The following is a 24,405-nucleotide window of genomic DNA, read 5'->3' as shown; positions in this document are numbered from 1 at the left end:
GGTCATTTGGTCTCCGAATTGCCGTCTCTTCTGAAACCATCGATCCTCCATTCACACGATGAGAACGAATGGGAAAGACACAGTACGACCAAATTAAACAGATATAACTTTGGGTCGTCGTTCACCTACTTTTGCTGGTCTGAGCCTCCAACCATCAAGTGCTTGTCTTGACATCATCCCTTCTTTGTTCCTATAACGACTTATTTCTGTTAGCCGGTCATATCAGTTGATGTAAAATCCCTCGACTTTATCGGCAGGGCAATTAATTTGTGACATAGCGTGTAGCTATAACTACATAACAATTTTTATGCATGGCTTGGGATCAAACAGTAATTATAACATCACTTTCGCATCCCAATCTGTGGGCCCACAACATGCCACATGAAAGCTCACAATGATGTGTAACGGAAATACATAATTATATAAACTTAATATTATTCACAAGCTCACAAACACAGTAACCTCAGACTACAGCTAATTACAACTACTAAGTTGTTATTAAGTCAGGGATATAGCTATAGTAACTCTAGTCAATGCACCATCGGCTCAAAAACCCAGCAACCGTTGCATTATAAAGAATATTGTAAAAAAAAAAGAATTAAATAGGATAAAATAAATATCAGATAAATCTACAGGAGAGGCAGTAGTCACTTCAACATGTAGCTAGAAGAGTCTTACTGGATAGAGGGAGCGTGTAGATCACGTTATGCCATCACGAAAAATCAAAATCCTCGTCATACCCATAATCTTCATCACCAATCGCATTGTAATCATCATAACTGACTTCTGCAAAATTGTGGTCTTCAAATTCTTCAGGCCTGTCACCATCCTCCGTAGCACCTGGATCAACTCCATGATTCTCAATGTTGTCATGGAGATTGTAAGGATCAGCGGCATCTGATTCGATTTTTTGCTTTTTCCCATTGTCTTGTTCAGACTGTTGAAAACACATGATCACTAAGGCAGAATAAAAATCTAAAACTACATTTAAAGAAACATTTCTTTCATAATAATTCCCAGTGCATTGCATTTAGTATATCATTTTGCATTTACTAGGTGGTATATCTATTGACAGTCCAAACTACTATTCCAAGAAGCTCATAAGATGCAGAAATGTCGATACAACGGTCAACCTTACATATTGCAATATTTTGCACTACCTGTGAAGTTTACCAGGATTCTTCCGTAACGATAATGAGAGAGCTGATAGAACATCATTATTCATTCCTTAACTCCCAGTGCGTCAAAAGAAAAAGAAAAGTTCTAATGGGACCAATGCAACTCTTGGATATGTACTTTAAAGCAGAAAGATTCAGAGACTAATATCAGTTATTTCTAGAAATGCATTGTGTATTTGGAATCTCCTGTTCAATGTAAGATATTGCAACACTAGGTGATAGTTCAAAATAAACTAATTTTTACAAAAAACAACAAGATTCTTAAACTACAAGAGATGTATGATGAAATGATCTATAACAATGCTTTAACTACACAAAAAAATTAAGAGCATTTCTCCTGGTATATCAAATAATTGTGTGGCATAAACATGAAGAAATTGCAGTTCTTAGCATAAAAAAAGCTCATTAAGAGAAGGGACAAAGAATTACAGTGTATAGAGCTTCCAATGCTTCATAATTGACTTTCGAACTGAAGGTCTGTAGAAAAAAAAAGGCATATTGATTAGACAATAGAAAATGTTGAAATCCATGAAACGATATGAACACTAGCAAAAATCTCCCATTATCGCAAGCACATGCAATGACAACCTATTAAGTTAACAAGAAAGAGCACCTTTTTCTTGAGCATCTGACGGGTTGCTTCGAGAGGAGTCTGAGCAGGAGCTGCATTCTTGGATTCCTCAGCACGTCTCTTTTTTCGTTCCTGTATCCGAGATTGCATTATAGCAGAAAAAAAAGGTGCAAAAACAACTTTGATCATATTTCAAATGAGAAATATTTAGAATGTGAATACACCATCACAAAAAACAAATATACCAAAAGCGAACAGATTTGACAATAAAATTTCAAACGTCAGTTTTCGGCACAATATGATTGTTGTAACCAAGGTTTTAAAAACTGAACTGTACCAGTGCTAACTGTTCAGTAGACCAGGCAATTTCTCCCGTCTGGTTTGTGTTAGGACTCTAGCTAGGAGAGTCATAATTAAGAGGGACATTCATGTAAAACCTACCTAAGCCGACCCCTATTAAAGAGGTGAAGTGGCCGGCTAAAGTTAGGAGGTTATTTCTTAGAGAAGAATAAGGAGTTGTAAAGGAATAGGAGTCTTGAGTAGGAGTCCTATTAGGAGTTGGTTAGAAGTAGGATTCTTGATTAGGAGTCATATTAGGAGTTGGTTAGAAGTAGGAGTCTTAAGTAAGAGTCCTATTAGGAGTTAGGGTTTAGAAGCCCTATAAATAGTCATGTATTCCACCTCTTTTCATAAGCAATAGATGAATCTTTTCTGCAGCCTTTGAGCAGCAACTTGGAGGGAAGAACCCCTATAGAGTTCCAAGGAGGCCGATCCCCTAAAGAGATCAACCCCAAGTTTAGAATCTGCAAGGTTTCTAACAGTTTGACACCAAGCACACCCGGTAAGCTAATTGGTACCAAGCGATACTGATTGTACACCTACTGCCTGGTAACCATACACCTGGCTAACTAGTATTGGTATCAACTGTATCCTTTTTTTTTTTTACCTTTAGCTCCTTCTTACACTGCTACTTCTTCTCATCCTACCTGCCAGTCACTGTTGGCTCCTTCCCACTATAGCTCTCACTCCTCTTTATTTGCATCCTTATTTCCATCCTTTCTCCCCCTTTTTTTCTCCCTTCGCTTGCAATGGTCTGACTGGCACTGTTCAATAAAATATCAGGTATACACCATACAGTACCAACATTGTACCAGTGACCATCAACCATTGCCGTACCGGATCAAAATCTTAATCCTTCATTGTAATGCTATCCTTTACAATTCACAAACTTATACAAACTCTTGGAACCATAAGCCACTATCCCTAGAGTTAAAAGACGAGACACCCAATCAAAAACAACATAGGAGTTACTAGGATAAGGTTGATCTATGAGAGACATATGGAGCACTATCTGACACCCAAATGTTTCTGACCACCAAGTCCTGCAACATAAGCTGAAAACATAACCTTATTGCGCTGATTGAGGCTTGTCAAAATAAAATCAGCACTACTTAACACTGATAGAGGACACATCTGCCAGCAAACAAGAATCAATAGACAATAGCTGTTTTCTTATATACTAGAAACATATGAACCTCATCCCATCAAAGTTTGAATCAAAGTATTCGGTAAAAACGATCAGCCTCTTCAGATTTGGATGGAGAGGCAGATTAGCCGAGTTTGACTGGACTGCTTATCATCAAAGTCATATAGTAGGCATCCGTATACTTGAGCCTGATGTTTCACTCGCTCACTCACTAAAAGAAATTCCTAATTGGACTCTAAAAAGTCTTCTGTGCTGCTGAATACAAGGGAAGATTGATGGAGTGTTCCTTGCAAGAGAACTAATAAAATTCTTACAAGGCTTTTCAGAAGAGCCACATTTGAGAGACGGTTGCTAATATGTCAGTGACTGTCATGACACAAAAAGTATATGTTTATCATAAATCCGTTTCTTCTCAATGTTTGTGACCAGTGGACCACACCTCACCTATCCATTTCTACACATGTTTCTAATGCCAACATTTTCTCTTCTAATCCTCTGACCACCCAACTATGGTCCTAATAGGCAATAGCTACTATATTGCAAGCTTTTAGGACCAGTATATGCTATGGTTGCTGCATGATTGCTTGAACAAGATCACCTCAGCCTCTTCAGCCACCATCCCACCTCATACCATGTCCTTTTCTTTATGAATCTGTAGGCTGGGACATATATGAATTACAAATCAAGTTAAAGTCCTCACAAAGGTGCAGTGCCAAGCAATTTTGCAATATGTTTCTAGGAGTTGTACCAGTACAAGTTAAAAAAATTATTCCATCCAATGATAACAATTAATAGGAGTGAGCGAGGGCCTCAAAAAAAAAAAAATCAGATGTTAGACATCTTGATTATTCTTGAAAGAAATATGAGACAGACTTGTTTATCACTATCAAGTCTATATACGGATGTAAACAGATTGAGCCCAATCACATCAGGATTAATCAATATCCGATCTCTGGTGGCTGGAGTACATGATCCAAATTAAGAAATATTTATTATGTTACCATTTTAAATATATATATAGGTGGACAAAAGAGCTACCATAATGTATATATTACATGTTACATATGATATTATATGATACCATATGGAATTGGATGAAGAAATTTTCAGATCAGATGGATCCAATCTATATCTGGTCAGATTATAAAAAGGATCATCGAATCAGGTCACTGTTTGAATCATCAGATCATTAACTGAATATATATCCAATTCTGACAGGATCACATCTTGAATTGGGTCAAAAGTGATCCATTGACAGTCATATAAATGAAGAATGAACAGCACCATCAGATACCAAGTGAAACCAGTATCCAATTTATGAATCATCTAGTAGGTCAAACTATTGAAGAAGGTGCATCGGTGGTATATATTTGGAGGGGAAAATTTTTGAAGCCCATAGATTATGTTATAGGAGGTAACTTGGCTGCTGTCTTCAAAAAAGAGAAGCCTCTCCTAGCTTTCCGCCTGATTTGATTGCTAATCTCTCGTTATCTGATTCTACTTTCTTTGCTCCTTGCTTTTCCTTCTTACAGTAATATCTCTCTGCATGACTAGATTTGATAATAATTTGCCACATGTTGAATACATATATTCAGATCTAAAATTCCTGCAGGTTTCTCTTTTGTAGCTGGTTTGATAGTTTTCTAACAGAATATTAGATACTACTTACTAAATTTTTTAGAGAAGACTGTGTGAATAACTTTTGTACTATATATATATAGTTTTTAATTTGGGAGCATAATCACATTGGTAATGTCTTTGCAACAGGAATCAACAAACAGTTAACTGTTCCAGAAGCTTACAATCTGCCACACATTTTCATCCTGATCTGCAGGCCCTTTCAATTGTGTCCTGCATCCTCAGGTATCCTACTCCATGGCAATCTCATGCTATAATTATATAGGCAATTATGCAACTAGCAGATGACATATGCAAAAGACTCGTAAAATAAAAGATAATAATTACAAAAACATTTCCATATATCTTATCAACTATTTTGCAGCTTCTGACAATCATTTCTTATTGTACTAGATGGAGATGCCTTCATCAGAACATTTGTATTTATTGCCCATCAAAACAAAATTAATCGTTAACTTCCGGATCCAACACCAATATTGCTTTGTGGTCAATAAATTTTCCCAAGAGTTTCATACTTCCTTGATTTCCTTGGGCAAGCACAATTATATCTACAAAGTCATGTATCAACAAGAAACACAACAATAAAGCTTAAGCTGCCTCAATGAATTTGGAATGGATCTCGGGCGCAAACAATTCCTCATAAAGCCACAAATAATGAAGACCTATAGAACCTTCTGGAAATAGGTAGCCATGAAAAGGTCTTGTTGCCCGTCTATTTGTTTGCATAAATGACTCCATATTTAAATTTTTTTCTCCATAAGGGGAGAAAGTGAAGGGCATCCCAGGATGTATGCCCCTCTTGAAAAATAAGTTGATATTTTTAAGCAACTATCCATTTGCGAATAATTATCCTCACATAATAGATGCTATTTGAAGGAGTCAAAACTTAGATTCAGATTTTCTTCTTATAAAAGGACAAAGCAATTTTCTTAGCACTGGTGAAAAATTAGAGAAAATGTACAAAGAAAATGGAAAAGAACTAGCAATTTAAGGACATATTTGGGAAAAATACAATATTCCTAAAGCCCTAGATTAGCAATTTGAAAGAAAAAAGCCACATAAACAACAATTGAATTATGTACCATGCCACCAAGTCATTAAGCATCAGTACCTTTCTGGACTTTGCTAGGGCTGCTGCAGTTGCTTCAGCAAGTTCCTTTGCAGCTAAAACATCTTCTGTACCATCTGCAAAATTAGCTTCATAAGCCTCCTTGGCAGCTGCAACAGCTGCTTCCTTGGCCGCTTGTTCCTGCAAAGATTTGACTTCAACAAATCAGATTTATTAATCAAGGATATACCTAATCAACACACTATAAATCGACCCTCATCACCTCAAGATACTCTTTGTTCATTTCTTCCCATATAATCTTTTTAAGTTCCTTCTCTTCCTCATTGTGTAGATATCCATTAACCTAGAAAAAAAATATACTGATTCAGATAGAATCAAAACTCTTCCATATATGCAGACATTGCTGGTGCACAACCACTAAAAGAACAGGTGCAATATAGAGATGTCTATAACTCAAACTCTGAGCTTGGCGTCCACAAAAAAATTTCTATCAACGATGACATACCTCAACATCATCAATATCAGAAAAATTTTCTGTCTCATCATCTGCTGTGTCGTCTAAATCCTGTTGTTCTGAGTCCAAAGAGTTGTCTCCTGCAGATCCTTGCAAAAACAGAGAATTTCCCAACCAAGTCATTACTGTTTGTAATAGAATACATACCAAAAAAGGACAATAGATGTTAGTGGGCTTGATAGTTCGATGATTTCTTTAAATAAAGATTTTGTGCAACTAGTGATGGTACCAGCACTTTCAGGGTCATTTGTTGTTTTCCCTTCGGCTTGGCCAATATCTGGAATTTTAGCAGAACCGTTTTCCTTGTCCTGGAAAAATATGCCACCACAGATGACATCAAACTAGAATAGGATACCAATAAACGGCAACTGTCTTACATGATACAGATCCACATGCAAGAGTAGCACAAACAATTTCCAGATCAGTCATGATACTCTGAGATAGTTTTAGATATTCCCAATGGTGATTCTGGACTATAGAAGTGATGCATACCGCCATTACTTTATGGAAACTCATACAACAATAGAAAATTCCTAATTGATAATATTGACGTGAATGTGGAAAAGCTAGAAAAAAAGCTTAAAAAGGAACAGAATATGCAATGCATGAGGTGTCCCCCCATAATATAAGATGCTTTATTAAATGTTGAACAAAGGTGGCAGGGAATCTGGTCAGTTTCAGAACGTAATGTCAATGGCATGATGATTCTGGCACCTGATATGGTGGCAAAAACAAACTATCACTAGTTTTACAACTTTGGCTTTCATAAAATAAACATGAACATAGTCTTTTATGGAAATGATTAACAGGTAAATAAAAATCTATTGTTGTTATAAGGACCTTAACTATCAAAATACAAAATGGTGCAAGAAAAGGCTGTGAGGATGTTCATTTGCGTAATGAATAAAAAAAAGAGGAAAAACCCAAATTAGGAAATTAAAATGATACGATGCATAATTCATGAATCAAGTAGAAAAAGGTACATCATAGTGATGTCAAGTTGGGCTTAAGAATGCCTATGATATCAAACATGGCTTAAAAACAGGGCAATCCCAACTACGAAGAAGATGAAGAACATCTCAACGGTCCTTCCACTTGCAGAAAACCCCAACTTAGGTTTTGCTTCTTTAAATTAAGTTCTACACTGTAGGTAATCCTCCTCAAATTTTGACTTTGTCAAAGAAGTAATCTCTGAATTATTTGGTATAATTCTCAATATTTTCATTTTAAAGTTTAGCTGTCTTTTATTATATTATAGTTTCATTTGGATCATGTACTACACATTGTTCAGTGAATCCATAGGCTTCTTTATCAATTGCTATGATCTCTTAATTATTCTTAAATTATTCCTGATTTATCTATATTTGTTCTGGCTATTCTTTTTCTTAATTTTTAAGTTATCATTTTTCTGAAACACCATTTGGCAATCTGATTTAGCAGATACTATCTAATGATATCAAATTCAGTTGCCAAAGCCTGAAACTGATCTTGATCTTTCAAACTTAATATGTAAAAAAAGATCAATCTACACAGGAGTAAGGTTCTCAAACTTTTTTCCGATCCAAGAGCCCTTTGAAGTTTAAAAAATTCACCAACCCAGGTGTAGATAAAAAGACACCACAAGTCATACAAATAAAAGCATATAATGCATGAAAGAATCCAATCTTATATGGTTTTTTGGTTAAAAGTGAAATACTGACTACAAAAAAAAATGTAAACAAGCAAAATGTTAGCTGATGGCACACATGAATAGATCCGCTCTTCTCATAAGTATGGTGATTATCTAGGTTGGAGTCTCTCATCTTTTTCTCCTTTTCTTCCTTTTCCATCCTTCGCCGCTCAGCTTGCTGAAAGGCTGGAGGTTCAGCACCACCTTGAAGTCCTCCTGATATTTTAATGAACTGCAGAAAAAAAAAAAAGAAACACCAGTGTGAACAGTGGTTAACATTAAGATAAAATTTTGAAGGAAAAAAAAACTAGGATGTACCTTATCATAGCATTTTCTGCAAAGTCCATGTGCAAAATGAGGCACCTCGGAATCTTTATGTTTACACAGAACTTTACCCGCCTTAGGCAATTGGTCTAGCTCACTCTCTGCATTTAGTTCATCAGCTGTTGCAAGGAACTCCTCTATCTAAGGACATTACAAGAAAATGGGTAACCCTGAAATCTCAGGAAGAATTCCTCAAACAAATAATTGCTTATAAGAACTATCAATCATAACATATGCAAGCACAGATGATTAGTTGCCGGCCTTTAGATACAGCATTATCCAAAAATCTTTGTTTTGTCAATTGCCAGTGTGGTTACAGTGGTACTTCAAAAGGCCATGTGACACCTTTTGTGTCTGTGTCCCTTATGAGCCTCTCAAACCAAATAATGTCAGCCATATGGATAATTTAGCCCAATTCACCTTAACAGGCACTTAATTGTTGCCACCTTAAACATACCATGAACCAATGACTTTTCACTGTATCTATCCATGTAGCTACATTATCAAAATTCTCAACTTACCAACTTAAATTCTGGGCACGTTACTTCCTTGATCTTTATCATTTTTACATAAAGGATAGCTGACATTAAGGACATTCATATGAACAGTCACAAGCAACTCATAAAGCAGACTGTGGGCAGCAACCTTATGTCCCTTCTTGGATCTACTTACCTGATCTTACAAAAAAGAAGCTTGTACTCCTGCATATCTCTAGACATCTAAGTGCACAGTCTAAGCTTAATTACCTAAAATTTAAGATAATGGTTCGCAGGGCCCGATGGAAAATCATTAACACCTGGATATGTGGAATATCTGATTATTATGGCGATTTGTCACATTCAATTGGTTGGATAGTAAACAAAAAGGTTTTTACATGGATGACATCAGCTTAATAGTTGGTGGAATGACAAATGTCACCTGTACCATACCAGTCAAACCTGTTGCCAAAATCAATATTACATCAAGATTTAATCTTTGAAAAATTATGCCAGTATGTTTTGTTCAGGACATGCAACAGATGATAGCAATCAGAGAACCAAGAATTCTGAAACAGATTGAAATGTTAAGAAAAACTCATTCATATTAAAATATGCAGCATAAGTTATTAAAGACCAATGAGTCTTTGACATAAATTAACTTGTAAGCATCATATCCAGTCAAACTTTCACTTAATACTCATCGTAGTCAGAGAAACTTACTGTTAAGCTGCCAGACTCTGTATTTTCAAACTCAATCAGCCGTTTGGTCAAAGTTGCTTCACAAACATGTACAACTGAGACCTGATTAAACAAGAAGGATGTGTTGCAGCAGTTGGCAAAAGAAACAAGAATCAAAGATTTAAAGCGATATTTGTGTTTAAATATCATAGAGAGATATATTTATAAAGCCACTAGGAAAGCCTTCCATTAGTTTTAACAAAAACTAAAATATACAAATAAAAAAAAATTGAATATCAGAACTACAAAGCACACAGTTGAAGGTAAAAATCAATTTAGCTGACTTTATGACTAAACATTAGATGTTAAACTCTAGAGTCTGTGCCTTTGCAAGGATTTCTGAGGCTTCCAGGCCAAATAATGACAATCTTGGACCATCATGTAGGACAAGATGACAAAGCATGTGACATTGCTTGCTCTCTTGGAGGTCTTCAACAAATCTGTTAACCTTAATATATTTGAAACAAATTCTGACAGTTTAAGTAAGACATGGATTTGACTTACCTTGTAAAAGAGGTTCTCAGTTGGAATAAGAGAAATAATTATTGCTACACATCCCTTTTCCTTCTTTTCACAAGCAAGATGTGAATAAAAAGGAGATTTCCAATTAGTTAATTATATGTTTTGAGGGTCATGGATGGAAAGGGTATGACTACAGAAAATTCTACCAATTGTTTGTCTTTCACCAATATCTCCTCTCTTAACCTTAGATTTTTCAACTGTATCCCCATTTTCCCTCTTTCATATGTAAAACGTCATCAAGTAATCTTTTCTTCTGATTGTTCCCTCCAACAGATTACAATTTTGTGGCAAGGGGCACATGCCATGTTGTGTTGGACAAAAAATATCCTAGTCATGTGTCAGCATGACCAATATGGATCAACACTGTTTGGAACAATTTGACCTGGCCCGATAACATGATAAACCTTAATATTTTTAAAATAATATGATAGTCATTGTTTTCCATAACATCATATATCTTTCAGCTTCTTCCTCTTGACAGCATTTCTGTTCTGTTATTCTAACACCATAACAGCATTCTTTTACTTAAAAAACATTTTCACAATGTAGTCACTAATTGGCCTGCAGACTTAGCATATCAAGTCACTAATTCCTCCATAAACCTAAGAAGAACAGGATAACTAATTTACCAAGAAACAGAAGATCATAATTGACAATTTTTGTGTGCCAAATTTGCTATCATATTCTAAAGAAATTCATATTAACAATCAACCTTATATCTCATAGTGGAAGCAAACCTACAAAATTTTACTTACAACATCTATTTTGGAGTACTTGAGCCCATGAGAATGTGCAGATATGTACAGTGCTGCACCACATAATCCACTAGGTTTTCTCCCTGTCTAAAAATATAACATGATATAAGAGATAAAATAAAATCTATGATCTAATGCATTAATAATTAAATTTACAAACGAAAAAGATAGAACAAAATGCAAATAAAAAAATGTATACCTGCATCCAATCTCTCTTCATTCTTGCAATGATACGGAGAGCAGTTTCAGAAACTGCATTATTCTTTCTGCCCAATAACCCTACAATGCAAACCAAAATTTAAAATGATCTGTTATTTAAACTAATCTCAAAATTAACTCTTACAAATGACCAGGGAACATTATGAATGGAAATGAAAGGAATAAGCAGCTGTTTACAAAAAAACACTTAACTACTATACAAACCAATGATTTAAAAAGCGCTAGGCGCTAAGATCCCAAAATGCCCGAAGCGCTAGGCACTGGCCCGAGTAAAGCGAGGGACTTTGACAGTGGAACTTTTGGACGGGGAGAAAAGAATTGTGCCCGAGCTAAGTGAGGGGGAGAAAAGAACTGTTAAGAGGGGAAGAAAAAGTCATCGACAGTGTAACTTTCGGACGATAGCAGCGATAGTGGCGGACGATAACAATAGCAGTTGCAGAAGCTGCGAACAATGACGTCGTGGGCAGAGGAAGCTTTAGAGGTGCCTGTCGGTGGTGGAAGAAGCTGCAATCCTCTTTTTTGATGGTGGAAGGTGCTGCACATGGAAACAGAGGTGGCAGAAGGAAGCTGCAAACAAAGGCTAGGTCGTCAGATCCATCCATCGACAATAGAAGAAGCCGCGGTCCGTTGCGTCTGTGGCGAAGGTAGTGGCGGTAAGTGTCGGCGGTGGAGACAAAAGCTGTGCTAGGGTTGATGGCTCGGGGTCGCGTGGGGGTGCAGGGTGTGGCTTTTGCTGGTAAGAAAGTGACTAGTTGGTTCAATCGAACCAACTAGCCGCTGTTTAACCGAACTAGATTTAAAAGTCTGATTTAAGTCTGGTTCGATTGCTTAATTTGAATTGAGCGCTCGCCTGAGGCTCCCAGCACCTAGGTTCAGGCAAGCACCCAAGTGACACCTCACTGAAGCACGTCGCCTTATCACGGACTTAGCTGGTTTTGCCTAAGTCGTGCGGCACCCTTGCGTGTCCATCCGCAAAGGTTAGCCTCCCCGAAGCCTCCCATTGTCCCTTAGGACCAACAAAAGAGAGAACGGGTTAGAGAGAACGCCTCAGTCGGGATCCACAAGCAAACATCTCCGAAAAACACTTCATAGACAATGCAAATTACAAACAGACTTTACAAGCTCTGAACAGTGGCACAACAAAGGGTAAAATGGTCCATTACAGACCGAAAATCTCTCGCACGTGTTCACATGACACAACCTTTATTTACAAGCCTAAAGAGGCCACCAACCCAACTAAAATGGGACTATTAAGCCTTCGGCCGCCCCTCTAAATGCTGTACAAGGCATGAACATGCCAAAAGACACGGACATACATAAGCATTATATCAAACATCTTGTTTAGAAGTTTGTCCGTGACATTCTCCCCCACTTATTCCTTCGACGTCCTCGTTAAAGCCTTTGTCGACACTGCAACTCCTCGCCTTTGCTGAGTCTTCAATCTTCTGCTCCAGCTACAATGCGCCTCTTGGCTCCTAGCTGCTCTCCGCTGTTGTTTTTGAGTAGTCGAACCTTTGATCCGCCATGCTGCTTCAACTCACCAATGACTCTGACTCTGGTGTGGGGTTGGCTGAGTTGTGTTGATCCTTGTTGATTCCTGCGAATCCCCCAGATGAAGGAAAAGACCATCCTTACTGCGCCAGTCTCTCAAATGCCTCATGCTGCTTGAACTGGGTGGATGCTTGTTGGAGCTTTAACGAACATCGTCTCGCAAACTTCTAAAGTTTTGGGTCCTTCCTCCACAACATTTGCTCATTGACTCTTCTTTCGCTTAGTTGTCACATCCAAGTAGATTCGCATCACTTCCGCTTTCGATTGGCATTTCGTTGGGAAATGAAGCGGACAATCTACTCTCAGTAGCACTGATCACCGTTGGTGAGGATTTGACAACTATTGTCTTCCATTATCTTCGAAGGGTCTTTGAACTTGTGCAGAGCTCCTCTGCTGGATACATAAGAGAATTGGGGTACTCGGTTTCGCCCATTCTCTTAAGGGTTGAGAAGGCGAAGGTTACTTGACTTTGCCCGCTTCCTCGAGGTTGTACTCCATGCATCGAGCTGGTTACTAGCCTTCGCCTGCTCTTTGCTCACACTTCTGAAGCACTTGAAGTGTTTGCACTCCTTGCGTTGAGTTAGTTACTGTGATTCACCTTCTCAATGCCATCGAACTTCTGGAATGCAGGAAGTTTTCACCCCAACTTGGAGTAATTCTCTCATAGGTTTGGTCGCCTCTGGGATTGTACCGTCTTCTCCATCAACCCTGCCGCCTACTCCACTGAGTAGCAAAGGTACAACACCGCGTACTGCCTGCTTCGTTCCTTGGTTATGCACTCTTGTATGACCCGAAGTCCTTCACTTTCGGCTATCTTGATGAGAAGCTCAATGACACCGGTCTTACGAAGTTCCTCGGCCTCTGCCCTTCAGCCTTGTCTCGGTACTTGGAGATTGCCTCTGTATGCTCCACCTCCTCGGCCCCTTTCACGACCAAGCGCTCTCCCTCCATGAGAGCAAGGGATCAATGACTTTCACGGAAGTCCCGCCTCTGCGGTACCATGGCGCTGCCATGTCCATGGCCCTACTATCCATCGCCTCGCATCTGCATCCCTTTTCTTCACGATCAGTATATATGTCTCCGTGGCACTCCTCTGAGTCCACCTTCATTCTAACTGATCCTTGATTTTGGGTAGCTAAGTCCCTCTGGACTCGTCGTCGCTTCCTCGCCCCTTTCGACCCCCTGCTTCAACACCTCTGTGTTCTCCAAGCAGTCTGTTTGGTCGATGGAAAGACAGACTGCAACTCCCATGCATGGCCTCTGCCATCACGTTGTAGGGTTTGCACCGATTCTGTTCTCCTTAGCTTCCTTGGTAGCAACGTTCGCTTACTCGACCTTGTCCTCTGACTTGCCGGGCTCCCTTAAGTGAATATGAGCTCTGGAGCAGTCCAACTCTCCAGTTGCTTCGATCATACCTCTGCATGATCAAGTCCCTCCCATGGAACTCACTGGTACTTGCATTCGAACTTTTCCCTTGGTGGAACACAGCCCCCATATGCTGATGACCAAGATTTTCATCCGATACAAAATTCGATGTATGCCCGAAAGACCCGCCTCTGCGATACCATGGCCTTCACTCCTTGAATCCATAGCCCTTCTTGTCGTCGTGTTGTTCACCGAAGTGGAGCTCCCAGTAGCTCCCGATCATACCTCCGTATGATCTAGTCCCTCACGGGACTATGTCATGTGTATCGCATTGCCACGAACTGTTCCACCACGATCCGCTGCACCATGTCGCCTCCTGGTGACATCTCCATTGCATTCTGATCCTTGTGGAATAAACTCGAATTGTGAACCCTCCATGTGTGGCCTCTGCCAATATATCGCAGGGTCTCCTCCACCTTCGATTTTGTTCGCTCCTTTGGCAATCGACCTTCATCCACCCACTCTTGGGTCACACCTAGATGAAGCACCGCTCTAGGACAGTCCGTCGCCTAGTAGCTCCTGAAGTCCACCGACTTCACTGTAGTTTATGCACCATTGTCTGGATCCTGGGCCTCTGCCCCTACCAGCACAATCTCCGCTGCGCACCGCTTCCTTCATGGCAACTTGAATGGCAACACTGTAGCATATTCTTCAAGAGTACCCACCTCTGAGTCCTCTTGCCCCGTGCTAAGGCCTCCCGAACCCAACTTCGCCTCCGCAAATTGAGTTGCCTTAGTTCCTCCATCAAATGCTCCTCCGAGATAAGGTGCATGTGCCCAGAAGCTCCCTTCGTCTTTGGCACCATGCAAGATGAGTCCGCTCCGTCAGAATGAAGGACCCATGGAACAACATGATTCTACTCTTGCCTCTGCAAGAGTTCATGTCCTTGACCTCTGTCTAAGGAAAGCACCGTGCCTCCGCTCCATGTTCCAACTTCTATGCTGGCTCCCTTCATTCGGCTTGGGTACTTCGCCAAGTTACACCCAAGTTGCTCCGCTCCTCGTTTTTGCATTGAGTCGATGGTGGTCCTCGCGCCCACCATTCCACGGGTCAGCCCTCCCTTGAGTCCGATCTCCATATCGACTCCAAGTGTGCCTTCATTTGTGTTGCTTTGGGTCGCTCCCCCACTTAATCTCGCAATGCATCCACCAATGCATTCTCTCAAGCGAGATCATGCGACGACTCCTCACCGCTTGCTCAGTCCATTGAGCTTCGTGGAGTCGTTGTTTGTTGAGGTACTCCTCCTCAACATGTGAGGTCCGTCTCACATGATTCTCCCTCTAGAGAGCCGGGACTTATCCCTCCTGGATAACTATCCCATTGGAGCAACATCTCTCTTCGTTTCGGAGACCACCATCCCCTTGGACTACTCCGATCTGCTGAACAAACTGTGCATTGTTCTGCCTCCTGCAAACGCACTTGCTAGATTGCGACTCCATGTCAATACAACCCCCGTTACACCACTCAAGGCCTAGCAACATGCTGAACTCGTTGCACACTTCAGCCTCCTACGGACGTATCCTTCCCATGCCAAAGAGAAAGTTTCAATGCTCCATGGCGCCGAGTTTCGATCGCCTTGAGATGGCCACGAACATTCCATCGTCCGCATACAAGCCCATGCATGAGTACCAAATTCTTCGAGTTAGCAATTCCCTTCACCTTTGTGAGCTTTGCATAACTCTTTTGGTCGTTACGCAACTCATTCCACCTTGCATGGTCTCATCCTTTACCAAGCGCCTTGCTTGTCTTAAGCACCATCAAGTATGGTTGTCAACGTTGAGCCGTAGCTCAAACTCAACCATCCCAACCTTTGTGCGCTCCGCATTCTTCCAAGTTTGCCTGTTCTCGTGGTGCCTCTTGCGCGAAGGGTTGGCTATTCCTCTGAATGCCAATGTCAGATGCTCGCTCCTCCGAGCGACTCTTTTTCCCTACATCTCCATGCTAAGTCCGTGACAGATGCTAAGTCCGTGACAGATGCTAAGTCCTCTGAATGCTAAGTCCGTGACAGATGGTATCAGAGCGGGACAAGCACTCATAGAAACACTTAACATGCAAACGTGGGGGACCTAGCGGGGCTGCGTTGAGGGCAGTCAGCACATGCGCGACCGTTTGGCAAATTACAAACAGACTTTACAAGCTCTGAACAGTGGCACAACAAAGGGTAAAATGGTCCATTACAGACCGAAAATCTCTCGCACGTGTCCAGATGACACAACCTTTATTTACAAGCCTAAAGAGGCCACCAACCCAACTAAAATGGGAATATTAAGTCTTCGGCCACCCCTTTACATGCTGTACAAGGTATGAACATGTCAAAAGACACGGACATACATAAGCATTACATCAAACATCTTGTTTAGAAGTTTATCCGTGACAGCCTGGTCCATGCTTGAGGTGCTCAGGCGAGGCAAGGCCCTTGAGGCGCTCGGGCGCCTATTTAAACCGCTGATACAAACATAATACCAGAGGCAAATGTGTCGCTGCTTCAAATAGTTTGTCCACTACTGAAGAACCAAAGTTTTTGAGCAAATATAAATTTTCAAAAAGAATTATAAAATCGCTTAATAATCTTATATACACTGCAAATACAATGTTTATAATGAAATCACTTACTAATCTATTATACACCATTGTAAAATTATACTTTCACTTAATGAACTTTAGGATCTTCTCTGCAGCATAAGGATTTAAGTTCCTTATAAAAAGAAAATTAAGGTAGTTTTACAATGGAAAAAATAATTTACAGAAATAGTGTAAAAGATATAATGCACTTACGTTCTGTAAATCTGTGAATGAAAAGACTTGGATCTACTAATTTCTGAACAATTGGATGCTCCAAAAGGCTCAATGTTTTGCAAAGCTGCAAAAACACAGCACCTAACACATAACTGAAAAAAGATTACTTTAGAAAGCATGATAACCGATATTTATAGTGAAAAAGGACTACTATGTTTAATTAGTACAGAGGGCAAATAGACTGCAAAGAGCCAGATGCTTCATACACATTAATCTGCAAGTAGTCCGAAAAATCGATGAGAAGATATGCCTTTTTAGTTTGCCTGTATAAAGGACAATATAAATAGCTAAAGCGTCAATTCAATTTTGATACTTGATCCTTCAATTCACTGCAATAATAAAAAATAATAGTTCTTTCCTGCTTCCAAGCAACATCACTGCAGAAAACAATGTTTTTGTGTTGTCATGCACTTCCTACATATAATTTTCATGAGAGAAATAGAGAGCTAATACAACTATATGCTTTCGAAATGAAGATAAAACTGTATCCTTAAAGAATGCCACATAGGAAATGAATGTCATTAAATTTAACTAAGGAGAACTAAGAAGACATTTTGAGTCGAGTTAGCTATGACAGAAGCAATATAACCACAAAAGGCAATAAGCATGATTACATGCTGAGGAGTGTTCTATCCTACTTCAGCTCATTGCTTTAAATAAAGGGAGCAAAAGACCATTTATGATAAACCTGGAGGAGATTCCAGCTCCCTTTCTCTGAAAAGCAACATTTTACATTATTTTCCAAAAAAATTGATGAAAATCTGTTATCAAACAATAATATTTTGCAAGAGAAATTTTTTGGTTTAAAAGTTGCAAAAGGCCTGGTCCTTTTATAAGCTGTAGAAAGCAGTGATTTAAAATGGCGCTCGGGCGCTCGCATAGGTGCTCAGGTGAGGCGTGGCGAGGCCCGAGTGCCTCGCTTAACTTCCAGGCGGCGCGCTTCAAAGAGGCGTCGCCTGGGCTCTTGCGCTTCGAGCGAGCGCCTGAGTTAAACCAGGCGACCGAACCGGGATTTTAGGTCTGGTTCGATCTCCGATAGTTAGTTAGTTCAATCGAACCAACTAAAACCTATATCAGCTGTCGCTGCCCAACCCTAACCCTGCTCGTTGCCGCTCCCGCTACTGCTGTCGCTCCTGCTCCCGCTGCTGCTGCCGCTGTCGTCGCTCGCCGCTCCCGCTGCCTCCTTACACTCCCGCTCCCGCTCCCGTTGTCGCTTCCTCTTTTCTCAGTCAGCACCCCCTTACACTCCTCTTCCTTCTTCTCCTTCTATATACTATTAACAGTATACAGTATACTGTTAACAGTATACTAATAATAGTATTTGTATTTATTAGATTAATAATATATTATTTTGATTTTAATACTGTTAATTTTCTTAATTTAATAGCATATTTTTATTTAAAATTTTAACTCGTTTCGCTTGGGCGAGCGCCTAACGCCTAACGCCTAACGCCTCGACCGTTTTTGGACCTTAGTGCCTTTTGACACCTAGCGATTTTTAAATCACTGATAGAAAGATGTCTCGAGTCTCTATTCTCAGTTACCAAAGGACCCTGAAACTTATCATTTCCTTGTGTTCTTGAACTGACCCTCAAAAGTGTCTGTGTACCTATCCACCTATCCAACTTCTGATGCTTTCTATGCCATATAAGAGTAACTAAATGACTGACATCTGATTCATCCACAAGGTAGTGGGAGAAGGTAACTGAACAAGCAATGATAGTCTTACAGTCACAAGTCCCTCCACAAAAATAAATAAGAAAAAAAACCCCAACAGTTAAAATGTCTAAAAGTCCACTATCATTCAGTCAAACAAACCACCCAGACTTGACCCATTAAAGATAATTTATATGGTTCACAGATTAGGTCCAACTCAAGGAATCTTCAACATTAGCAAACCATATGATTCCCAGATGATTAGATTTTGCACAACATCAGCACTTCAAATTGCTTGTCAGCCATGTTAGATACATAAAAGAATTTTTTTAGTCAAATTTGCGGAACACACATTAAATAGGCATTCAAATTTGTGGAACCATCAAGCTGTCATACCTTCCATGCATTGTCCATGCTATCATGTAGCAAGTCTTCATGAAAACTTAAAAATGTTTACATAAAGTGATGTCAACCCCGATACAGAAGTGAACAGATAACTAAATTAGAATGCCAAACATTAAAGTCTTATAGCAACTCTTTGAAGGACAACTGATGAGTCGATTTCCAATTCCCTGCTGGATAAAGCCAATGAACGAAACTATCGTGGCTGCATTCAATATTAGGTTGGTTTCAGCAGTGACAATACCTTTAACCTGACAAGTGACCACTTAATGACCCACTTGGTTTCATGGATCATTTCAGAAGATCTTGACTGGCTGACAAGTTGGATCACGTTTCATCCGAGTGTATGTTTGTCCAACCAAACTCAATCCCATTTGATCCTTTTTTTTTCCTTAAAGAATACCTGCCATTACCTACCAGGAGGATCTAATTCGACCCACCCCAACCCAACACACCAGCTATATAAGATGGTTCAGATTTCACCCACATGAAGCCGAGGTTCAAATCATGCCTATATACAAATGGCAGCCTTGGTTCAATTTGAATTGAGTCAACTTGTCCACAGATCTAACTGGATTAAACACTCATGGTGTAAAGAATTTAACCCAGACAAGCAGCTAATGGCTTTCATAGTCCTGAATATTAATCAAAACTTCTAGAGGGTCCTCATAAAAAGAATCTCTATTCACATCTAAACATATGTTCCTCATAAACTTATGACATGCTATAGGTGGATCTAGTTTGAGCTGATGTGTTAGTGAACAGTGGATAATGTTCTGTAATCAGCAATGAGCAGTTGCTGGCCATCTGGACTAGAATAAAACTGATCCATCCAGAAACTCGATGTCATACTTGCTTTAGAAGCTTTTTTATCCTTTGTTTCCCTTAATCCAGATACATAGCACCAAGAAGTTGAAGTCATTCGGTGAATACATACTATAGCTTTTACATGGTGTAAACAAATGAAATATAAGGAGTAAATCCTTTTTCTTTGGAAAAAAAAACAAAAAAAACTTGCATATTACTTTAATCAAGTTGTCTACAAGAAAATAAGCAAAAAAAGGAAAGTGCCATCTCTTAAAACATAAAAAAAATACTTAATGGAGGCATGATAGAAACCATAACAGTGTGGCATGACTGATATTGGAACAATCATGTTCATATTTTAAAGTGTGTACCTCACCTACAAGCAATATAAAGACATGCAGCCGCAACTTGAGAAGTTCTACGTCCCTTGGTAAAATTCTTGTCAACAGCTATCTTCAGAGAATGGGAAATTGAGATTAAACTAATATGTTTATATTGCACTCACCACAAATCAAGCTTGAAGTTACACTTTGTGTACCTGATAAAAAGCATGAGCTTTGTTGATTATAGAGTCTCCACCACCAACACGCAGGCTATCAACAATATGCCTAATCTCATCTCTTCCTGGAGAAATAGGAGCGTAAACCAGATTGAGAATTAATCTTAAAACACTTGTGCACTGGAACAAAACGTAAACTGCACTTTTGGTAACATAAAGTTGATAAGAGACATTTACTTTTAATGCTTACATGGAGAAATAGGAAGGGGGAAGAATCAGATAAAGGATGTCTAAAAAAGATTATACATACAAGTAAAATGAAAATTACAGCTGTTTATAATATAAAATTGATATGCTTTTACTTTAGATGCATTAAGCATGATAAAATTTTGCTACTAGAACCAAAGTTAAATGCTGACACCAGCATACACATCCACATGGAGAGAATGGTAAAACTTGCAAACCCATTGATCGAATAACAGTTAATTTAGCACCAGTATTCTCATAAAAATTCAAAATGGTCTATTTCTTCATTAGCCTTTGGAATAAAATTTTTATACATTTAAGAGACAAAATTCTACAGTACACTTGAATTTAGAAGTCAGTAGCCGAAACTCAAAAGGTACAATAGGATTTGTAATTTCAGACATGCTATATTTCCATAATTCATTACAGCAAACAATAAGACTAGGTGAGATATGACAAGGGCCCAAGAACAGGCCACCAGTCATGGTTGTTCATTGTGCTTATTAGCTGCGAAAAAATTACAATGATCCAGAAACTTATACAGGAAAGTAAAGATTTCTAGACTTCATAGGCAACACTTGTTTTATGTATGCATCTGCAAACTAAAAATGGATGCAGAACCTAGTCATTAAGAACATCTCTATAGATGTGCACTAGTATGCAGAACATCTCTACTCATCTATGTTGTATCGAGTGGCATTTAAGGTTCATCTCTACAAGTATGGTCATGGGGCACTCGAGTGCTTTCCTAGGCGCCTGTGCAAGGAGAGGTGAGGCTCCAGCGCCTCTAAATTCTGCGTGCAAGGAGAGGTGAGGCTCAAGCGCCTCTAAATTCTGCGTGCAAGCAATCTTGATTGGGAGCCGCTTAAGCATGAGCCTGGCCCAGAAACTAGGTGGTCCAAGCAGTAGTCTGGCCCAAATCGACTTTGATTGAGCTTGAGTTAAACCTGAATTAGTTGATTTGATTCAACCAAGCAAGCAAGCTAACTTAACTTATTCACTCCCTCCCTCCCTCCCTAAAATCAGGCATACAATCCGATGCAAATGTAGTACCAAAAGTTGCAAAACTATCATAAGTTATGTTGTTGCAGAAGCATTATTTTGGTAGTTACCTAAGCTGAGAAAGATTAAACCTTGAGCAAAGACAAAGATAGTAGTCCTATATTCAACACCCATAAACAGATTAGGTCCTATATGCCAGCATACCCTTCATTAAAGTTCTTTCATGTGATGCAGAATATCCACTTTGAACACTATGCATGATGCTACCAGCGAATCGGCTCTGGAAAATGAAAAACAGAGCAGAATAGATAAGTTGACATATTAAAATAAAGAAAAGACCATAGGCTTTAAATGAATCTCGGAAATCCATGGGTTGACGCATGACAAACCTGACCACTGCTATCCTTCGCAAAGGTGGGCCCAGTAAAGTATATATCTTCATCAATAATCCTTCCACATAAGGCACAGCATCTAAAATATCATCATGGAAAAGCAATCATCCAAGAATAATATAACAATCTAAGTGTTTTAGCATTTCAGTGCCAATATAGATCTAATCAACAAACGTAACTAAAAACAATCAAGGAAAGAATAGAATGGAACAAAGAACCACTTACATGTATCCTTTATCAGGATCTCTAACGGTCGGGCATTCTTCAGCACAATGAGTACACCAACCCATTGAGGGAACCAACAACTTAAGACAACCTAAAAATGATTCCAAATTAGCTATTTCCATGAAATATTTCCATTTGAAAACTGAATAGATTGCCAATGTCTACCTCAATGTTCTGGTACCTAGTGAACCCAAGGAAGGATTAAAGACTATAATGTTCAAACCAGAAACGAAAAACAGTTTACGGGTTGGCCTGAGACTCTACAGCTATGGAATGAAACATTGTGGTGGTGGCAGTGTTGTCAAAAGTGCTAGGCCTTAAAAGATGCCAAAGTTCAAAAAATGCCCAAAGGGCGCTCCCCCAAATGAGTCTCATCAATATAAAACTTATTTAAAAAATAATTAAGTAAAGTTACAATCATTAAGATGAAGATTGGATAATATATAAGTTCCATATCATTTTATATTCAAAATATCACAACTGAAACATCGAATTACATCAACTATCTAAAAAGCATTAAAGTGCTAAATTGTCCAAATCTAATAACAAAAATAAGAAAAAAAGAAAGCTTACCATCAAAAGTCCAAAGTCCAAGAACTTTGACAAGAATTCTAGAAGTGAGAATTCAAAATTCTATCAGCGACAAATTGGGTAATTGAGATAATTCATAAACTATTAATAACAAGAATTCATTACTGTTATTAACAACTATTAAATTCAGGCGGAGGCGAGGGAGGAGGCTGAGAACTGGAGGAGGGTTCCCAGAGAGGGGGAGGGAGGGCGGTGAAGGCAAGAGAGACAGGGAGGGGTTGCCCGTCCTGTGACGGCAGGGGAGGGAGAGAGGTAGAATAGGAGGTCGGCGAGGGGCTGAAAATGGCGGAAGAAAAGTGGAGGACGAGGAGGCAGGGACGCGGCTACCGGAAGAGAGACAGCCGGGAGAAAGAAGGAGAGCCAGGGGTCGGGGAGGTGGCTGCCGGAAGCCGGGGGAAAGCAGGAGAGCGACAGCGAGAGGGAACTGGGGAAGGGAGAGAGAGAGGGGAGAGGGAAAACTACGAGAGCGAGGAGGGAGAGAGAGGTCACCGTCCGCGAGAGGAGAGGTACCGCCGGTCGCCCGTCGTCTACAGGGAGGAGGAGAGCCGGTAGCGGTCGTCGGTCGCTGCGAAGGGCAGCAAGGGATGAGGAGGGGGTTTGGGTTTTTACTGACTTCGATCAAATCAGACCGAGCGGCTGGAATCAGGATCTAACCAAACCAATTGATTCGAGCCAAGATCTTATCCAAACCTTAGCAATTTGATCAGATGCGCTGGGCCACCCGGCGCTCGCGTGGGCGGCGTCCAGGCCCACGCGCTTCGCGTGGGTTATCTTCCTAGCCGAGCGCTGGCAGGATGCAATACGAGGTGGCAAGAAGATGGCAGCAAGCACCTGCACGCAGAACGCGGATAACGGGGATGGCAAGAAGATACCAAAGAGCTTCCAGAAAGGAAGCAAAAAGCATCCAGCTTCAGGTTTACCCTAACTGACTGGTGCCAAAACAAAAACAAATCAGACAAAAAAAAAAGAAGAAAGAAAAAAGAATCCTTTCAAGAACATTCGCATTAAGATGAAAACCTTCAAGAAATCAAGAAAATATAACCAAAAGGAAAAACAAAATAGGGCAAAGAGAAGAGAGAGAGAGAGAGAGAGAGAGAGAGAGGATGAAAACTAAAGCCTTTAGGCAATCGCAAGATCGCGCTAGGCACAACAAGAAGCAAAAACCGTTCAAGAACCCTCAAACCAATATGCAAATGAAAACTAAAGCCGGTAGGCAATCGCCGAGATCGCAGTAGGCACATCACCATGCAAAAACCTTTCAAGAACCCTCAAACCAATACGCATACTATTTACCTGACAGAATTGGACCATCATACATCAACAAAACCATGTAAATGAACCGCAAGATCATTCGGAAGGACCTTCCGAATCAATCAAATGAAAACCCTCAGACCTCTAGAAATCAAGAAAACAGAACAAAGAAAAGAATAAGAAAACTAGGGCGAAGGGGAGGGAGAAAGGACGGAGAAAAGTAAGAGCACCTGAAGGAAGGCAGAAGACGAACCAACACCGCGGCGGCCGCGCACGAGGCCACGAACGAACGAGTGGGAAGGGCACCGGAGAGAGATTGGCGAGGCTACTTATATAGGTTACGGTTCGAAGTGCGTCAGTTTCAACCCGACCCAATAAGGCCCAGGGCTTCTTAAGGTCG

The 24,405-nt window shown here is 40.0% G+C and overlaps 1 protein-coding gene across 6 annotated transcripts; it reads right to left on the bottom strand.

Annotated features, from left to right (window-relative positions):
• Positions 1-395: 395 nt before the first annotated feature.
• On the bottom strand, positions 396-24,312 carry LOC135583894 (transcription factor IIIB 60 kDa subunit-like). 6 transcript variants are annotated; one of them, XM_065112803.1, is made up of 23 exons: positions 24,236-24,312; positions 23,445-23,585; positions 23,244-23,319; positions 22,737-22,774; positions 22,164-22,254; positions 21,936-22,017; positions 21,751-21,826; positions 20,338-20,423; positions 20,176-20,252; positions 17,141-17,197; positions 16,914-17,026; positions 11,143-11,222; positions 10,944-11,030; positions 9,649-9,729; positions 8,444-8,590; positions 8,202-8,357; positions 6,686-6,764; positions 6,448-6,536; positions 6,205-6,285; positions 5,985-6,122; positions 1,792-1,881; positions 1,608-1,655; positions 396-937 (listed from the first exon to the last, which is right to left on the bottom strand). In XM_065112803.1, exons 5-23 carry the CDS (start codon positions 22,226-22,228, stop codon positions 713-715), a joined length of 1,857 nt encoding a protein of 618 aa, XP_064968875.1. In that variant the 5' UTR covers positions 22,229-22,254; positions 22,737-22,774; positions 23,244-23,319; positions 23,445-23,585; positions 24,236-24,312; the 3' UTR covers positions 396-712. The 6 variants fall into 6 exon arrangements, with proteins under 6 accessions (XP_064968875.1, XP_064968872.1, XP_064968876.1 ...); XM_065112800.1 differs by having other exon boundaries at positions 6,448-6,545; positions 24,236-24,311; XM_065112804.1 differs by lacking the exon at positions 17,141-17,197 and having other exon boundaries at positions 6,448-6,545.
• Positions 24,313-24,405: the final 93 nt, after the last annotated feature.

The sequence above is a fragment of the Musa acuminata genome, chromosome BXJ2-6 (assembly GCF_036884655.1).
Source record: "Musa acuminata AAA Group cultivar baxijiao chromosome BXJ2-6, Cavendish_Baxijiao_AAA, whole genome shotgun sequence".
Taxonomy (NCBI): Eukaryota; Viridiplantae; Streptophyta; class Magnoliopsida; order Zingiberales; family Musaceae; genus Musa; species Musa acuminata.
This window is presented reverse-complemented; position numbering and strand designations above follow the sequence as displayed.

Bases quoted from the DNA above. Each gene is read 5' to 3' on its own strand.
- LOC135583894 (XM_065112800.1), bottom strand. From the start codon at position 22,228: ATGGGTTGGTGTACTCATTGTGCTGAAGAATGCCCGACCGTTAGAGAT. The intron at 21,827-21,935 runs GTTTGTCATGCG...TTCATTTTCCAG, and splicing joins CGAAGGATAGCAGTGGTCAG to AGCCGATTCGCTGGTAGCAT. The intron at 1,882-5,984 runs GTACTGATGCTT...TCTCGGATACAG, and splicing joins CCCTAGCAAAGTCCAGAAAG to GAACGAAAAAAGAGACGTGC.